At 45.6% G+C, this 19,349-nt stretch overlaps 1 protein-coding gene across 1 annotated transcript; it reads left to right on the top strand.

Moving 5' to 3' along the window:
* The first annotated feature begins 12,508 nt into the window (after positions 1–12,508).
* On the top strand, positions 12,509–15,668 carry LOC145390044 (uncharacterized). The gene is made up of 2 exons (XM_080265123.1): positions 12,509–12,722; positions 14,977–15,668. Exons 1-2 carry the CDS (start codon positions 12,509–12,511, stop codon positions 15,666–15,668), a joined length of 906 nt encoding a protein of 301 aa, XP_080121249.1.
* Positions 15,669–19,349: the final 3,681 nt, after the last annotated feature.

The following is a 19,349-nucleotide window of genomic DNA, read 5'->3' as shown; positions in this document are numbered from 1 at the left end:
CACCCCTCCCCTTTCCTTATCCCCCTACCCAAGCCCTCTAGGGCCACAACACCTTACCCTAACACCCGTATCCTACCATCCTACCCAGACTTCTGGAGCCGGAAAAATCAGATGAACCTGAGAGGCAGCCATTAAGCTAAAGCTTGGCAGAGAAAGCCGTAGCTATTCACTCCTCCCGTCCTTAAGTAACAACACTGTGCACGTGCGAGACCCCCCCCCCTTCCCAACAGCAAACACACGCACGTTGGGTTAAGCCCCGACACTTTCTCTTAGTCTAAATTCTTCCTCTCCTACTTAAAACACACACACACACACACACACACACACACACACACACACACACACACAGGCACCTTACACAATGCAACCGGGAACCTGAGCTCTCAGTAAGGCCGGGAGATAAAACTAAGGCCTAGTTCCTGCCACCACGTGTCGTCGCCCTGGTTGCATAACACTCATCACATATACACAATCATTCTTCCCTTCCTTCCTCTCCCCCCCTTTTCTATACGTCATTATTATTATTATATATTACTTGTTGGTGCAGCTGTGCGGGCGAGATGAGCTCATCCAGTACGGGTATAGTAACATCAGTTGTCACCTCATCTACAACCTCATTGTTCACATCCTCTCTGTTCAGCACAGACTCAAAATGGAATTTAAAATCCTCATCACTGGGGCACAAGATTTCATCAGGTCTGTCCATGTTAAAGTCTCCTTTCCAATCAATTGCTCTCCACACTCTTGCGTCATCAGCGTCATCCAGCAGCCTCTCCCACCTACCAAGATTGCTACCACCTATCTCTACTGCTCTGTCTACCCTGCCTACATTGTCCTCCGCACACGAGTATAAAGCGTCAGTGATGCGCTTCTCAAAAGCATCAACATTTACATAATCTTCATTAGGTACTCTTTGCATAATATTATTCACAAATGCTTCTTTGTTGATTCTGTTAAATCTGAGTGACTTTCTCATTAAACAAGTTTTGCCAGCATTTCCATGAAGGGCTGCGTGATCCCCTAGCGACCCCGCCCTCGTCATGAGACTGTCCAAATCTACGCCTGAACACGTAACTGTTACTGTAATGGGGGCATGATCGGAAGGGAGGTCACCCCGCCTTAACACAGAAAAATCACTCATATAGTCTATCAGAGACGGTGACGCCACACACATATCCACCTCCGAAACCCAGGTGCCGCGTCTCCGATATGTTTTATCACCAGGAAAATGTTTGTCAGCATACATGAGGTTATTAATGACAACCAATCTGTTATCAATAAATATAGTACACAACAATTCAGCGTTATCGTTAGCCCTGTTTACATCATCGTGAATCACTGGGTATGACATATCATTTACATTAGGTATCTCCGCTATCGACAATAATTGCCTCACACTTTTCCCAAATCTAGCATTCATGTCACCAATTATGATGTATCCTTTATATGTGTACCTAGAATTTACTTTTACTTGGATTGAGGCAAATAAGTCGTGGGAGTAATACGGGGAGTCACATGGAGGAATGTAACAGAAGCCAAACAACACACCCTCAATGTTACGAAACTGCATCCAGACTTGATCTCCAATGCTTGTGTCGACATCAAATACCAACGTAGATAACCAATTCTTAATACAGACAACCGTTCCACCCCGTTCCGCTGAACCAACTACCTTACTCCTATAAGTCACATATCCGGGGAATGACACTCACATAGACGTCTTAACCTCATTAATACTAATCACATCATAATTATGTAGCATCTGCTGCACATTTGTTTTTTCTAACTTTGTGCGCACTCCACCTATATTCCACGACAGTACGCTTATTTTCCTTACTTGCTGTGGTGATACAAAACACACACACACACACACACACACACACACAAATGAAGACATACTAAGAAAGATAATAACATCAGTCATCAGACCAACCCTGGAGTATGCGTCAGTAGTCTGGAGTCCTCATCTAAAAAAACACATAGATAAGATTGAAAAAGTTCGAAGGGCAGCCACAAGATGGGTACCAAGCTTAAGGGATCTAAGCTACGAAGAAAAACTGAATCTACCAACACTACAGGAGAGAAGGAAAAGAGGAGACATGATTATACTATATAAATGCATATCAGGGAAGGAGAAAATAGACATAAATGAGTATATAACCTATGGGGATGCAGCAGTAAGAGGACACTGCAAAGAACTGCATAAAAGGAGAGGCAATAAAGACGTAAGGAAATTTAGTTTCCCAAATAGAGCAATAATTGACCAGTGGAATGCACTACCGAATGAAATAGTGTGTGCCAAAACATTTCATAAATTTAAGGATATGTATGATGAAAATGGTTTAATACACGGGACTACGAGCTTTATTCATTCCTATAAAGATACAATTAGGTAAGAACACACACACACACACACACACACACACACACACACACAGTACAGGGAACCTCTACAAATGATAAGAAGCAGACAAGAAACATTCAGATATTATGGATCTACAGTAAGAAGTGTGAATGTCAGGGGTAGGGTTGCGAGAGGCAGACCGAAAGAGACCTGAGACGAGGTCATAGAGTGTGACCTCAGGGATAAGAGACTGAATAGGGAGGCTGCCAGAGATCAAGCAGCGTAGAGAGCCATCATGTGACTAAGGCCGACGCATCCAAGCTTATTGGAGCTTTTATAAATGATACGATACGATCACAGTACAAAGCAACGATTAAGCTGGAAATAACTTAGTGTAGAATCCGAATGCAGTATAGATATCGCAGGGAAATAAGCCAGGAAAGATGTGATAAACTGTAGATTAGCTGGAAAGAATGGAAAACACAATCCACTGAGTGTCCACATATAGAGCCACATGGAAATTTATATTAGACCACCGCCATTAAGAAATAAAAGGACCTTTGAACATGAGGCAACGTAAGAACAAGAGAGAGAGAGAGAGAGAAAATAACAACGAAACGACAATGGACGGTATAAAGATTCGTCGAAGTTACATAAGGGTCCCCTACATTATGTGGGAATTTTCTTTATTGCAAGCCCCGCCCCCAATGCGGCGTCTACCTGTCTGCCTTTACCCATTTAAAACCCCTATGCCCAGTCAGCGACCCTCAGTGTCGCTCTTGGAATGGTGGGGTGTATATGTGCTTCGGTTAGGCATGGCGCCAGGCCGTCTACCTCTTCATCCGCTTCTCGCTGCCACACCAACGAATCAACGATCACCGCCTCAGTTACCAAATGTTAGAGATAGGGTGTAGATACATGCCGCCCAGCTCCGCGGCGCCTGGCTGTCTGTCTCGCGTCATGGCAAGGGCGGAACATGTTCGTGTTTCGCTGAGGGTTCACTTAAGCACCAATAGTTTATTTATTACTGACCCTTTTATTAATCAGCTACTTAGTTCACACCCTGCAATTCACTTAAGACTCTAAACCACCCCTACACCCATTATCAAGATCACGGCAGCCACGTAATAACCCGCCATCCTCATATCCAGCACACCCGCCTCTGACCCTTACCCCCCCATTCTCCCCTTCCTCCACCCCTCCCGTTTCCTTATCCCCCTACCCAAGCCCCCCTACAACCATAGAGATAGAAGATATGGAACGTTGTGGTGGCGCTGTGGATGTGCTGGTGTTTTTAGAGAGAATGGAGAATGCGAGACTGACTAGGAGAGTATGTGAGTAGGGTGAAGGTGGAGGGGCTGTGGGAGAAACCGAGGATGAGATGGAGGGGTCGGGCGGAGAGGTAGATGAGTGAGGAGGGTGTAAATTGGAGAGAAGGAAGCGGGATGGCAAAGGATAGAATGACCTGGAAACGATAGATTTGTAGCCACCCTTTCCTAGATTCAGGTATCTTACTATAATACTCGAAGACAAATTAGAAGAGGCCTGGTCTAAGCTGAATGAAAACGTGTGGGTGATAAGAAGATACCGATGCCGAGAAACGTTTGTATATAGAAAGGATTAATGGGGGCCTTCTAACAAATTTACAGATACCGAATAACGTTTGCATATAGATGGGATTAATAGAGACTTTCTGGTCGATATACCGACACTGAAAAACGCTTGCATATAGAAGGGGTTAATGGAGACTTTCTAACCACGTATTCAGCGTAGGTCAGACGGGTTCACCTGACAGCACCCCTCCACCTCGCTGTCTTCTGCCCAGCGAGAATAAAACGGAAAAGACGTGATCCTATCGTATCTGGGAGTCCGGGGAGGTGCCAGATTCAGTCACGTTGTTACTACACGTGCGAATTTCCCGCTACTGAGTGAAATCTTCCCGGGTTAATGCCTTGAATCCCGGTGATGTCCATTCTTTTTTTTGAAGTTTATTCTTGTTATTATAGTCTGTTTGTTTTCATCTGACGGAACCAGACCACTCCCACAAAGAGAATGCTAAGTCGTGGTTGCGTGAAATTCAGTGGGCCTCAGTTAAGAGATAGAAATGAGTCTCCTTGGTTACTAGTCAAATCTGCTCTCCAGCACGAATGCATAAAAAAAATACCCCGCCGAATTGAAAGGGTTAAATTTGTTATCACGGAAAAGGAAAAAAGTTTAGAAGAGATAGTTTTCCACCGTTTAGCCGCAGTTCCTTCTTCCATGCTTAAAAAAAAAAATTGTCCCTCGGCTGAATAAAATCGTCTGGCGTTGGTCATAGAAACTGGTTAACTCCTTCAGTCCGATGACACAGTTTTATTTTAATTCTGTCTGTCTATTTCTGTCTCTCTGTCTGCCTCTGTCTCTGTCTGTCTGTCTCTCTCTCTCTCAAGACGATTTTAAACTTGGAAAAGACCCTTAGTGGCAAAGGGGTTAATGAAGGCTAGATATAATCCCTCCAGTTCGACAAATCCCCTTTAAGCTGGGTAAAATCGTCTGGAGATTGCACGAATAAGATTACAGTACTCGTAGTGAAAGGGTTGTGTACCACGTTAGCCACACCGCACACCCTCACTCCTCGAATTCTAGGACAGTTAATGAAACGAGGTACACTTAAGAGACATTAAAGTTCTGCCTGGTATTCTGCTGCTCCCACTTAACACTTAGAGAGAGAGAGAGAGAGAGGGTGTGTGTGGGGGGGATATCCGTCATTTTCCTGTATTGTATCAGAGGGAATGATTGGGGGGAGAAGCATACGAAGCCTCTCCCAGCTTAGGAATATTAGGCAACAGAGGGAAGTAAAAAGTAGAAGAGATGAGGTGAAATATTGGGTGAAGTTTTTGTGTCTGGCTGTATAGTACTGTTACACAACTACACTTTCACACACACACACACACACACACACACACACACACACACACACACACACACACAAGAAAGCATTTGACACAGTACCAAACCAAAGACTTTTATGGAAACTGTACCATCAAGGAGGAATTCAAGGCAAACTGTTTTGTTGGATGAAAGATTTTCTCATAAAAAGAGAAATGAGAACAGTACTAAGGGGAAACTACTCATCATGGAAAGAAGTGACTAGTGGAGTACCACACAGGGCTCAGTGCTGGCACCAATCATGTTTTTAGTGTATATAAATGATATAAACAGTAACACTGGAAATGACAGCTATCTGAATATGTTTGCAGATGATGCAAAAATACAAAGGAGAATTACTAACACAGACTCTTGTAAAGAGCTACAAGAAGAATTCAACAAACTTCATGAATGGAGTAGTACATGGCAAATGGAATTCAATGTGGACAAGCGTCATGTAATCAAGTTTGGTAAAAGTGGAAAAAGACCTGACTGGGATTATACGTTAGGAAATAAAACCCTACACACATCAGAAAGAGAGAAGGACCTAGGTGTGATTATCAATAACAGACTATCTCCGGCTGACCACATCAGTGAGAAGGTACAGAACATGTATACACTGCTTGCAAATATGAGAATAGCATTCACATACATAAATGAAGACATGCTAAGAAGGATAATAACATCATTCATGAGACCAACCCTGGAGTATGCATCAGTAGTCTGGAGTCCTCATCTAAAAAAAAAACACATAGACAAGATTGAAAAAGTTCAAAGGGCAGCTACAAGATGGATACCAAGCTTAAGGGATCTAAGCTACGAAGAAAGACTAAATAAACTGAATCTACCAACACTACAGGAGAGAAGGAAAAGAGGTGACATGATAATGCTATATAAATGCATATCAGGGAAGGAGAAAATAGACATAAATGATTACTTAACATATGGAGAAGCATCAGCAAGAGGACACTGCAAAAAACTGCATAAGAAGAGAGGCGATAAAGACGTAAGGAAATTCAGTTTCCCAAACAGAGCAATTGATCAATGGAATGCACTACCGAATGAAATAGTGTGTGCCAAAACAATTCACAGATTTAAGGATATGTACGATTAATATGGTTTAAGACACGGGACAGTACGAGCTTGACTCATTCCTGTAAAGATACAATTAGGTAAGAACACACACACACACACACACACACACACACACACACACAAATGAAGACATACTATTAAAGATAATAACATCAGTCATCAGACCAACCCTGGAGTATGCGTCAGTAGTCTGGAGTCCTCATCTAAAAAAACACATAGATAAGATTGAAAAAGTTCGAAGGGCAGCTACAAGATGGGTACCAAGCTTAAGGGATCTAAGCTACGAAGAAAAACTGAATCTACCTACACTACAGGAGAGAAGGAAAAGAGGAGACATGATTATACTATATAAATGCATATCAGGGAAGGAGAAAATAGACATAAATGAGTATATAACCTATGGGGATGCAGCAGTAAGAGGACATTGCAAAGTACTGCATAAAAGGAGAGGCAATAAAGACGTAAGGAAATTTAGTTTCCCAAATAGAGCAATAATTGACCAGTGGAATGCACTACCGAATGAAATAGTGTGTGCCAAAACGTTTCATAAATTTAAGGATATATATGATGAAAATGGTTTAATACACGGGACTACGAGCTTTATTCATTCCTATAAAGATACAATTAGGTAAGAACACACACACACACACACACACACACACACTACAGAGAACCTCTACAAATGCTAAGAAGCAGACAAGAAACATTCAGATATTATGGATCTACAGTAAGAAGTGTGAACGTCGGGGGTAGGGTTGCGAGAGGCAGACCGAAAAAGACCTGAGACGAGGTCATAGAGTGTGACCTCAGGGATAAGGGACTGAATAGGGAGGCTGCCAGAGATCAAGCAGCGTGGAGAGCCATCATGTGACTAAGGCCGACGCATGCAAGCTTATTGGAGCTTTTATAAAAGACACGATACGATCACAGTACGAAGCAACTGATTAAGCAGCCAATAACTTAGTGTAGAATCCGAATGCAGTATAGATATCGGTGGGAAATAAGCCAGGAAAGATGTGATAAACTATAGATTAGGAGGAAAAAATGGAAAACACAATCCACTGAGTGTCCACATATAGAGCCACATGGAAATTTATATTAGACCACCGCCATTAAGAAATAAAAGTACCTTTGAACATGAGGCAACGTAAGAACAAGAGAGAGAGAGAGAGAGAGAAACGAAAAGATAATGGACGGTGTAAAGATTAGTCAAAGTTACATAAGGGTCCCCTACATTTTGTGGGAATTTTCTTTATTGCAAGCCCCGCCCCAAATGCGGCGTCTACCTGTCTGCCCCAACCCATTTAAACCCCCATGCCCAGTCAGCCACCCTCAGTGTCGCTCTTGGTGTGGTGGGGTGTACATCTGCTTCGCTTATCTAATGGCGCCAGGCCGTCTGCCTCTACATTCACATCTTGCCGCCATACCAACGGTTACCGCCTTAGTTACCCCAATGTTAGATGGGTGAGTAGACGTGCGCCGCCCAGCTCCGCGGTGCCGGGCTGTCTGGTTATCCCATGGAGGTAGGATCCATGGGTTATCCACACCAGTCTCGCGTCATGGCAAGTGAGGAACATTTCTTTGTGTTTCGCTGAGGATGGGGGATGGAGGAAGGATTACTGAGGGGAGCATGTGGAGTTAAAAGGAAAGACAGACTGACAAATGAGGAAGTGAAGGAGCGTTGTGGTGTGGATATGGATGTGACAGAAAGCGTTAGGAGAAATACGCAGTTGGTTTGGCCATGTGGAGAGGATGGAGAGCGAGACTAACGAGAAGAGTGTATGTGACTGAGGTGGAGAGGGGGAGGAGAGGGTGGGGAGGCAAAGGATGGGATGGAGGTATGAGAGAGAGGGGTGTGAACTACAGTAGAGGGGAGGGCATTGAAGTGGGAGTGGGAAGGGCACCATTGCTTACGAGGTGGAAGCGTCGGTGTAGTGTTAATAATTGTTCTTTATTCTTCATTTATTTTGTATTAATCTCGTCGTCTTTGTACTTATTGTTTTTATATTGCTGAAAAGTAACAGGAACTACTGTATCATGTATTAACCTTTGTATCTCTGCCTTGGGGCTAAGATGCGAATGAATGTGTTTGAATGGATGAGTTAATGGGGAGTGTGTCGTCCTGTCTCGGCTACCTCCCTTTCCTTGGGGGAAGCAGCCTAGGTATATAGACAGATCTCTGCCTTATTACATCCTTTTTTTCTTTTTTTCTTTTTTTTAAGTAGGAGAGGAAGAAATTAGACTAAGAGAAAGAGTGTCGGGGCTTAACCCAACGTGCGTGTGTTTGCTGTTGGGAAGGGGGGGGGGTCTCGCACGTGCACTGTGTTGTTACTTAAGGACGGGAGGAGTGAATAGCTACGGCTTTCTCTGCCAAGCATTAGCTTATTGGCTGCCTCTCAGGTTCATCTGATTTTTCCGGCTCCTGAAGCCTGGGTAGGATTGTAGGATACGGGTGTTAGGGTAAGGTGTTGTAGCCCTAGGGGGCTTGGGTAGGGGGATAAGGAAAGGGGAGGGGTGGAGGAAGGGCAGTATGGGGGGTCAGGCTGGATATGAGGATGGCGGGTTATTACATGGCTGCCGTGATCTTGATAATGGGTGTAGGGGTGGTTTTGAGTCTTAAGTGAATTGCAGGGTGTGAACTAAGTTAACTAATGAAAGGGTCAGTGATAGATAAACTACTGGTACTTAAGTGAACAATGGGGTTGGTGCAGGTCTTGCGTCAGGGTGGAAGAGGTTGGCTAGAGGTCGTGTGGGGGGTGTGATCCGGGTGAAAAAGTCGATGAAGTCAGTGTGAACGTCGGTGAGTTTGGTGATTTGTTTTTGTTGTAGATGGTGAAGGTAAGTGTTGATGGGTGGAATGTTGGCGCGTTCATGAGAGTGTATGTTGGTGACAAAATCATCCCACCGTATGCTCAGTGCCCAACGTATGGCTTTGTTTTGAACTCTCTGTAAATTTAGAATGTTGCTTTTGGCCGAAAGAGATAGACTTAACGGTGAATACGTGAGCAGTGGTCTGATCAGTGCTTTATACAGATGAAATTTAGTTGAAGATGCTGCACTACGGAACCGGTATATTTGTGTTAGTGCAGTGCCAGCCACGCCTGCCTTACCTCGTATGTGATGATGAAATTTGAAGTTTTTGTCGTATGTAAGACCAAGTACGGTGCAAGTATTCCTAATAGGAATGGGAACGCGATCGGGATCACGCGAATTTAGAAAAAGTGGGCGGGGGTTGGCTGATTTAATACGAAAATATGTTACTGTGCATTTCAAGGGATTCGCTTGAATCCGCCACTTCTGCTGCCATCGTGCAATTCGGTCCAGCTCTATGCTCGCTTTGTTGGTAATTCCGTCAATTGTCGTTGATCGTACAAGTTGAGTAATGTCGTCTGCGTATTGGATGGTGAGTGAATCGTCATGTAGTGGGGTGGGGATGTCATTTGTGTAGAGGGTGGGTGCGAGGACGGAGCCCTGAGGTACACATGCATGAAGCTGGAAAAAGTCTGAGTAATTATTTTTAAATTTAATGCGCATTGTGTGGTTGTGATGTGGTGATGAAAGATGTTAAATGATCTATTGGTGATGAGGTCTGGCTTGCCTGATCCCCTAGGTGTAAATGTAGTGAGGAAATCAGGTCCTAGGAAATTTAATCTTTTGTGTTGGTATATGGTGAACATTTGTCGTCCATGATTGTTGGTTGTGCTGTGTTGGAATGTCCCGTGTTGTGCATTTAGGTCTGAAATGAATAGTGTTGGTGCAGTGTTGTTGAAGAGTCTGTTTATGTCTGTGAAGGGGATGCCAGTGTTGGGTCTGGTGTATGTGGTGGAGACTATGAGGGGGCCAAGAGTAGTGTGTGTTTTAACTGCTAGGAAGTGCCTGTGTGTCCATGTTGTGATGAAGTCGTGTTTAATGGTGCCTTTAATCATGATAGCAACTCCGTCGTGTGGACCCTCGTCGGTTTGAAGTGTAGTGTAGCCATAGTGTTTGATTTTTCTGGTGGTGTTGGTGCAAGTGCTGTTGAGTAATATTATGTCTGGGTCGTGTTCGTGAATGAGTTGAGTAAGTAGGTGCCTGTTTGCGTAATAGTGTCTAATGTTAAACTGGATGATTTTAAGCATGATGGTGATCGTGTTGAACTGAATCTGAATGGGCTATGTATGTGGTATTTGTGGGTGAGGCAGGGGAGAAGGATGGGGTTCTCTTTTTGGGAGTGGGGGCACTGCGTTTTCTGGAGCGTGATTGATGTGTGTGAACTGAAGGGGGGAGGGAGGAGGGGGATTCGGGAGAGTCAGCCGCCTTGCGTTTGCAAGAGGCACTGCGATCTCGATCGCAGGTGAGGGGGGTGGTTGGGGTGGGGGGGGGGGCTTGGGGTTTGGTTGGTTGGGGGTTGTGCTGGTGGAGGGAGATGGGGTTGGGGGCTGGGTGGTTTGGTTAGGATGACGTGAATCAGCAGGAGGGGAGGGATGGTGAGGGGGGGAAGATGGGAGTTGATTTGAGGATGCAGGAGTGGGATGAGGTTTAGGGTGAGTGGGTGTGGTGGGTGGGTTGGAAGTGCATGGAGATGACGAATGAGAGGTGGAGGGGATGGGAGGGGGTGAGGTAGGAGGGACTGAGGTGTTGCCAGTTTGCTGTGAAGGGGGGGTGAAGATGTGGGGCGATTTCTTGGCTGTGTGCCATGAAGGGGGGATGACAATGGTGGACATATTGTTGGCGGCTAGAGCATCATTGATAAGGGATGCAAAGGGCACATCAGAGTACAGAGCTTGGGCTAGGGCGGACATGACAACTGCGGTAACGTTGGGGGGGAAGGGTGAAATGGAAGATGGATTGGGAGGGGTGGTGTTGGGGGTGTTGGATGAGTGGTGGATGCTTGGGTTGGGGGCTGTGAGTTCTGAGTGGCTTGGGCATATGACATGGTGGATGAAGTTTGTTGGGGTGCTGTGTATGATTGAGGCGGGTTATGCTGTGCAGGCTGGCAGTTAGCCCTTAAGTCCTTTAGCAGATTTTTTCTAATAGGACAGTTTCCGGCGATTGCAATGTGTCCTTCGCCACAATTGATACATTTAGTAGTAGTGCTAGTGCAGTTTGTATGGAAGTGACCTTGGGCAGAGCACTTTGAACATATTTGAGTTTTTTGCATGATTTAGTTGGATGCCCATATTGGTAACATTTAAAGCATTGAGCAAGATCAAACCACTGTTCGAGTCTAAGGTTGCTGGGTGGGATGATTGTGTTGAACGCTTTGACACCGTGTGAATGAAGTTTCTGTACCTCTTGAGGTGAAGCACAGAGAATCTTGATGTTATTTGAATTGTCAAAGCGAACAATGTGGGTGGCGTGAATGTCGTTTTTCAGGGACAGTTCAGTCATGAGGTCATCATCGGTGTGTCTGAGAACATATTTGGTAACATTACGGGCAATTATTGTACAGGCAGCTTTTAGCTCAGGAGTTGAGATCAGTTCATATCCAGCCTGGGAGTATTTGGGCAGGTTACTGGGGGAGAGGTATGAATCTAGATGAGTCTGAGAGGCCAAAGTGATCTTAATGATTTTATCTTTTGCACTAGAAAAAAGGTTAACAAAGGGAGTTTCAGTGATGCAAAAAAAGGTCTGACCAGGGTCTGAAGGCAGGGAGGGGAGGGTACATTTAAACTTAACTGAGAAAGCCATCATTAATCAAGGGGGAGGGAGGGGGAGAGTGTAGCGCATGACGTTAATAAAAGAGGGGGAAGAAACCAATCACCACACTTTTGCACAGATCCCGGGGTGCAATGGGTGTGCAGGATGAGGTGTTGGCGCCGTTACCCTGATCACTAAACTTGTTGTGAGAGCAGGGTGGTTCCAGATTGTTAGGACCGAAGTCCTAGCCAATCTATCACCAGCAAGATGGGAAGGAAGTAGGAGAACAAAAAAGGCCGAGTCTCTCAGGTGCACGGCTATATCTCCTGGACCCCCGACTACTGTTATGGCCGTGGCCCCAACAAGGTAGTGGGGGGGTCCCGGAAGTATCTCCGAATTCACAAAAGAGCAGGGGTTAGTAATAAAAGAGAAATTAGAAGAAGACAGGAAAAGAGGTAGGAGGAATGATGTGAGTGAATTTTATTAATGAGGTGATGAATGGGTGAAGTTTATGAAATGAGGTGATAAGTGGGCGGGTAGCACATGCCGACAAAGTCGTTAGCAGCTGATAAGGCAGGGAGTCACAGAGTGAGAGCTGAGCGAGCGAGCGGTCGAGACACGCGTGCTTCTGGCTGGGCGTCGTCACCAAGTGATGAACTCCCTACCATCCTCGAGAAGTTTTTATGCGACTTTGTGACTGACCGCACCGAGAGAATTAGACACAAGGACCAGTTAGGCGACGTTGTACAGCTCGACAGTGGGGTGGAACAAGGGAGCGTCCTCTCCCCCACCCTATACATTCTTTACACTAGAGACACCCCCCCCCCACCTCCAGACTGCCTAGACATAATGTATGCTGACGATGTGACTCAAATAGTGACTTACCAAGGACGGTCCAAACTCATGATGGCCAGCACAGTAGCCAGAGAAATCACCAGAATCAGTGATTATGAGAAACGATGGAAGATCAGGACTAACCAACAGAAATTTAAAATAATTCCATTAGCACAAAAATACATGGAAGAAATCATTGTGGATGGTGAGCTACTAAACACAAGCAATGAGGGAAGCCTGTTAGGCCTCACAATAACTCAGGCCGGGATCACAAAACATGTAAGGGAACGAATATGCAAGGGGAAGGCAGCACTGTCCACCCTCTACCGTTTTAAAACGCTAAATAGAAAAATAAAAAGCCACCTCGTTAAAGCCTACATTCTCCCTTTCCTAGAATACCCTCCTGTGCCACTGAACACTATATCAAACACCCAAAAACTAAAACTACAAAGAGTATTAAACAAAGCTCTGAGATTTGTCGAAAACGACCATCACCCCTTCAACTATATCACAGAACAATTACACAGCATGCACAAAATAGCTGCACTAAACATCCGGATGCACAAGAGGGCAGGAAAAATCTGGCAAAAACTAGAAGAGACCAGAGACCCAAATTACGAGGACATCACCAACAAAGAATACGGGAGGATGCATAATTGGTTCCCCAGCTCCCTCTTAAACAGAAATAGACCACCACCAAACCCAATTTATACGTCCCTCTAACGACAACCCCTCTCATTATATATAATAACTAATAATACAAACGGCAGCAACGAAGCGAAAGGCCACGTTACCCTATATCCCATACACCTGCCGACCTTGAACTGACCGCACCAGACCACCACTACTGTCAGGAGACAGTTGCACTGCACACTCATTCCCTGCCCACTCCTGAGTGAATGCACTCTGTCGTCCGTTGTGCTAGCTCCTGAAACCAAAATGTAAGGAGCTGTCACATCTGATGGCGGGGTCGTGAACGTGGAGTGGGTTGGGAATAGACATTGCCCATGCACAGCCTATGCCTCGTGCACCCTGGTGAATGCCATGGGGAGGAAAGATAATTTCTATCCTTCCCCCCCATTTTCTCTAATACTAAAACTCCTCCTTTCCATGACTATAGAGCCTTTGAAATAAAGAGCAGCAACCCACCAAGACAGCAGAACCCACCAATGCCACAGAGACAGGCACCACCCTTAGTAGCGCCGGGGGTACAAACTATGGCTCTTCACCTTCATCGATATATCTACCCTTGTCTGCACATACACAGAGTGACCGCTGTATAGGACCAACAGGAACACAGCATACACAAAAAATAAAAACTAAGCCACAGCAATGGGGACGGCCTCCAATCTTTATACCTCCGACTGTCTTTCATATTTCCCCACTTAATCTCTTCCAATCTCTCCCTCTTCTTTCCCCCCACTTTTCTATGACGAAGTGAAGTGAAGTGCGGCCACTCGTAGCCCACCTCTCGCCGAGGCAACACCTCCACCGCTATTCCCGGCGGGACCAGCTCTCCACAGCAGCCGTTTCAGCTGAAGGACGGGTCTGTCCTCTCCACCTACGGGAGTGCCCTGGTCAGCCCACCAGGAGGTTGAGGCTCGTCCGCCCTTTCCATGGCCGACCACCCTCCCTCCACCACTACCTTGACCGGGGTTGTGCCCTTGTATCACCTGGACTGGGCCTTCCCTCTACTCTTCCACCTGCTGCTGTGGAGAGCTGAAGCGAGTGAATGGGGGTTGAGGGCAGAGTTCGGAACGCTTCTATCAGAGCTTCGGCGCCCTCACCATCGGCGCCGTTTAGTCTACCATGCTCTCGTCCCTCTCTGCCCTCTGTAAACATTGAGCCGAGTCGTTTGGGGATTTCCACCTGAGCATGCCGGCGCCCCTTCTATCGGCGCCGTGCAAGCTACCGCTCTCTCCCCCCTCGCCTCGTCGATCATCGGGCTGTTGCCTCGCCACCATCGCCTCCTTCCCTTCCTCTGCCGCCCTTGCCCTGTCTGCCAGGCTGCCGTCCGCGCTTTGCCCCTTCATTGGAGCTGTTTTCTGCATTTTCCCTGACGGGCTCGCATGTTTGCCCGTTCCCCACCACGTTGTGGGGAGAATATTTCAACAACAACAACAACGTCTGTGCGGCGACTGGACACAGTCCAACAACTCCCACTATCATACACACAGACTTGGCTTCGGCCATTCACACCCTTCGCCAAAACGCTCACAAGGACAACATTCACCTAATATACAACATTCTCACCACCAACCAAGCTATCCGCAATGCTGTGGGATCGGTTACCATAAATTGGATCCCTAGTCACGTAGGCATTGCAGGCAACGAAAAGGCAGATCGAATAGCAAAACAAGCCCTAGAAAACCCCAGCATTGATTTTGTAATCTCCACGAGCCTGTGCCAAGTCAAGCATGCCATTAAGACCAGGGCAGCCAGATTAAATAAAGAAGACCACCGCCTATATGTTGAACTGGGTTCCCCCTCGGCTAGATGGTACTCACTTGCCACACGCTACAAACCACCGCCAATCACAACTAGATCCAACCTTACGATGCTCAATCGTCTGCGCCGCCTTCGCCTGGGCTATAAATGCTACGATGAAATGGTTCCAGATGACGAAACCCCCGAACCTGCATGTGAACACTGCCAGGAGGCTCCACTTTATCCCCTCCTGCACTATCTTCTCAGATGCCCAGCCACATCCCTCATCAGGAAACGACCTCTTCCTAACCCAGACACTCCCAGAACTCACGAAGCAGCCAGATCCATAAACTCTTTACGTAATGCTGCAGCCTACGTTGTAGCCACGGCCCCGCTCTCAGCATTGACTGAGGTGGTGCGCTCTGCACCTCCTCCCACCTAACGTGCATATCCACTGATATGCAGGGTATGTATGTGTGTGTGTGTCTGTGCGAGTGTGCGTGCGAGCATGTGTGCATATGCATATTTATATACATGTGTGTATATATGTGCATATAGTTTTTAAACTCAAGAGACTGCTCCTGCAGTCTTCATCACTTACTTGTCTCTGCTTAAATCACTGACTGGGCTAACATATGGCCCGGCCCCTTCCACTTCAACGAAGGGAAAATCTTCAACAAACAAACAAACATGTGCGGCGGTGCCCATGTCGATGTCATATCATGTCATTCTGCCTCAAGCTCTCGCACCGTGCACATCTCCCAGAAGAGGCCTCCGATCTTCCACTAACCAGTTTCTGACACCTCACTGCGCTCTGATTGGATGGCGCCGGATCTGCTTCCTGATTGGAGGGCACGCGATCCAGCAGAATACGACAGTCCAACTGTCTCACAGGCAAATTAAATAGGAAAGCAGTACTGCAGTGTCAAATCCAACCCTCCCCTTACCAATTCACGCCGATGTTGATCATCCAAGCCCGTGGATCATTCCTCACCCCTGTTCTCTAGCTGAGACAGACTCAGAATTCCCAAGATAGACTTTGGTCCTTTTAGGCTCGCCCAGTATTCTCTTCCCGGCAGCCGCAGCGGTAAGATGTCTCCTGCTCGCTCCCGCTCTGCGTAGACTCGGCGCTCATAGTAAAACGTGGATAGCGCAAGCTAAGACTTTCACTGCTGCTTTTCCCAGCACCTTACCGATTACGACTTTCCCATCATTCTGCAAGTCTGTCAGCTCGCTCACCTTGGCTGAAAATCTTTTTTACTACTTAAGACTACCTTTATTTCTTAGATTTTACTTTGGTCCTGTTAGGCTCGCCCAGTAGAGGCTCTGGTGTGGTACGAAGCCGAACCCCGAGGCCAGTGGCACGAGGGGACCCCGTTCTGGGATGGTTATAGGAAGCACTGGAATGGGTATTTTCTTTAATAGGGTTAGGGATCAGGGGTACTCCTTTGACTTTGCAAGTGGTCACTCCCTTTAGAGGGGGGGAGTTTAGGTTACAAGCCCCAGATCACAGGTAGATTGGACCAACTAGGCGGCCTGTTAGTGGCCTCTCAGGATTTTTTCCCCATGTTGAAAAATGGGTAAACTTAAATCAAACACAGTAATCCCCAAGAAAATCAAGTTAAACTGAAATTGCTTGAAATAGTTGCTCCTCACAACATAAAAATAACAGGACTCCATGATTCAAAAGAATTCATCACCGCAACTACAGCCACAGAAGATGACACTAATAAGCTCCTGTCTCATCCTCTGAAAACATCTTTACAGGACAATGGCTTCACCCCAATCCTCCCTCCTGACCTAAAAGCCAAAAGGAGCATTATATGCACCAAAGTAGATGACATCATCTACTGCCACAGTGAAGAGGAGATTGTACATGAAGTCATTAAAGAAAACTCTTGGGCCAAAATCACCAAAATAACCAAATTTGGAAACAGAAACACTATGAAAATAGAATTTGATGATATCAAGATGGCAGAAAAAGCAATAGAAGGGCTGAAATTGTTCCATCTGTGCATCAGCAAAAATCAGATCCAGGCTGAGAAATATCTACATATCATAATGTGTATGAAGTGCTATGAAATGGACACACATAACATCAACGAATGTCCTAAACCCAAAGATTTTAAAATCTGTTCTGAATGATCCAGTCTTGATCACACTTGGAAGAAATGCAACTCCAACTTCAAAAAGTGTATTAACTGCGAAGGAGACCACCGCACTATGGCTATGAAATGCCCTAAAAGAAAAGAAATAGTAAAGGAAGCAATAAATACACCCCCCCCCCCGCCACAGTACGACCAGGTCTAAGCTTTGCACAAGTAACAAAACCAAACCCTAACACCCCAACAGCTGCTATACAAAATGGATCTCCCAACGACAAGTTTGCAGACTACATGCTTCTTATCATGAATGCTCACATGCACGAGCTTGCAAACCCAGGCAGCTTTAATAAAATTCTGGGGGAAAGTTAAACACTTAATGGACTACCAATTGTCAAACTCCCTCCTAACCCCCCCTCTGAAAAAATTATACAAGCCATTCTGCCATCTACAACTAAAAATAACCTGCTGAGTCATCCCTTTACACACAAACCATCCCTATCTCTGAAGAGAAAAACGAAGAGGCTATGGCGCTTGACACACATGAAGATGAATCCATCCCACATGGAAGTAATGACATCTCAAAATACCAAACAGACAGCGAATCAGACGAACACCTAAGCTCCTCTGACGAAGACGAAACCGAAAATGACAAGGTAGAGGTCGTAGTCCTCCCCTCAGTTTGCAAGTCAAACAAAGAGTACAAACAAAGAGAACTAGCCAAAGCTATAAAAGAAAACAAAGCCTTATTCATACAAAATCACAACATACTGAATCCAGATTTAGCACTCAACCAACTAAGAATCACCTGTGAAAAACTAGAAACCTTCCAACATCTTATTCGGCCAGCTAACACTGAAGAAGAAAGACTTCTTCGCCTAGGGGATCAGCACACAAAGGCTTCCCAACCCTCTCAGTCCAGACCCCAAAGACATAGACAATGAAAATAATTCAACATAACGTCCTTAATTGGCATGGTCGAAGTCTAGGTCTTAGCAAATACCTACCGTAATTTAGATCCAGATATCATTCTTATAAATAGCCACGGCACTACCTCACCAAATTCACTCCGTATCCCTGGGTATAAAACACATAGTAAAAACTTTCTCAATCGCCCTATGGACGGCACAGCCATTGCACTGAAAAACAATTTACAATACAAAATCATAGACAATTTTATCTCAGATCTGATTGCAGTAGAGTTACAAACACACACTGGAAAAATCATTATTGCTACAGTATACCTCCCCCCTAGCCGCCCTTACCTCCCAACCCCCGATTTTATTAACTTATTCAGAAGAACCATCCCTGTATACCTCATTGGTGATCTTAACGCTAAACACCGCCTCCTGGGCAACAGAAACTCAAACGTCGTAGGAAGACAACTTGCAAGACTCATCCAAGACACCACAGTAAGACACATTGGTCTCAACTTTCCTACATTCCTCTCACACAACTCTACCTCCACCCCAGACATAGCTCTTTGCAACCTAACAGCTTATCACAACACCCATTTCTCTCCCGGCCCTCTCACCACTAGTGATCACATCCCCATAATCGCCACTATCTCCACTGCCCCAATAACCGTCCCCATTCCACCTCGACCTAACGGCCAACTGGAATGACTTTAAACAAGATATAACCACAACATTTACTAACTTTCATATCCCCGGTGATGGAACACTAGAGGAAATCGATCAATCTCTTGAAAGATGGTACTCCAACATAAATATTGCAATCAACAACAACATCCCTACAACCACACATAGAACAATCACTACAACTAAACACAACAGAGACACACAGATCCTCATCAATCAATACAATGCATTAAGAACTCACTCCCAAACACATGGTTGGACACGAGATCACTTTAGACTATACAAACTACTTCAAACTCAACTACACACATCCCTTCTAACAGAACACAACACACATTGGGCAAACACTATCGCAAACATCGCCAATCGAAGTGGAGGAGCCTCTTCCACCTTCACCACCGCCTGCCGCCATCGCTCTCT

This window comes from Coenobita brevimanus, unplaced genomic scaffold (assembly GCF_032717465.1).
Source record: "Coenobita brevimanus isolate Jiangsu-jjx unplaced genomic scaffold, ASM3271746v2 jjx.HiC_scaffold_2762, whole genome shotgun sequence".
NCBI classification, from domain to species: Eukaryota; Metazoa; Arthropoda; class Malacostraca; order Decapoda; family Coenobitidae; genus Coenobita; species Coenobita brevimanus.
This window is presented reverse-complemented; position numbering and strand designations above follow the sequence as displayed.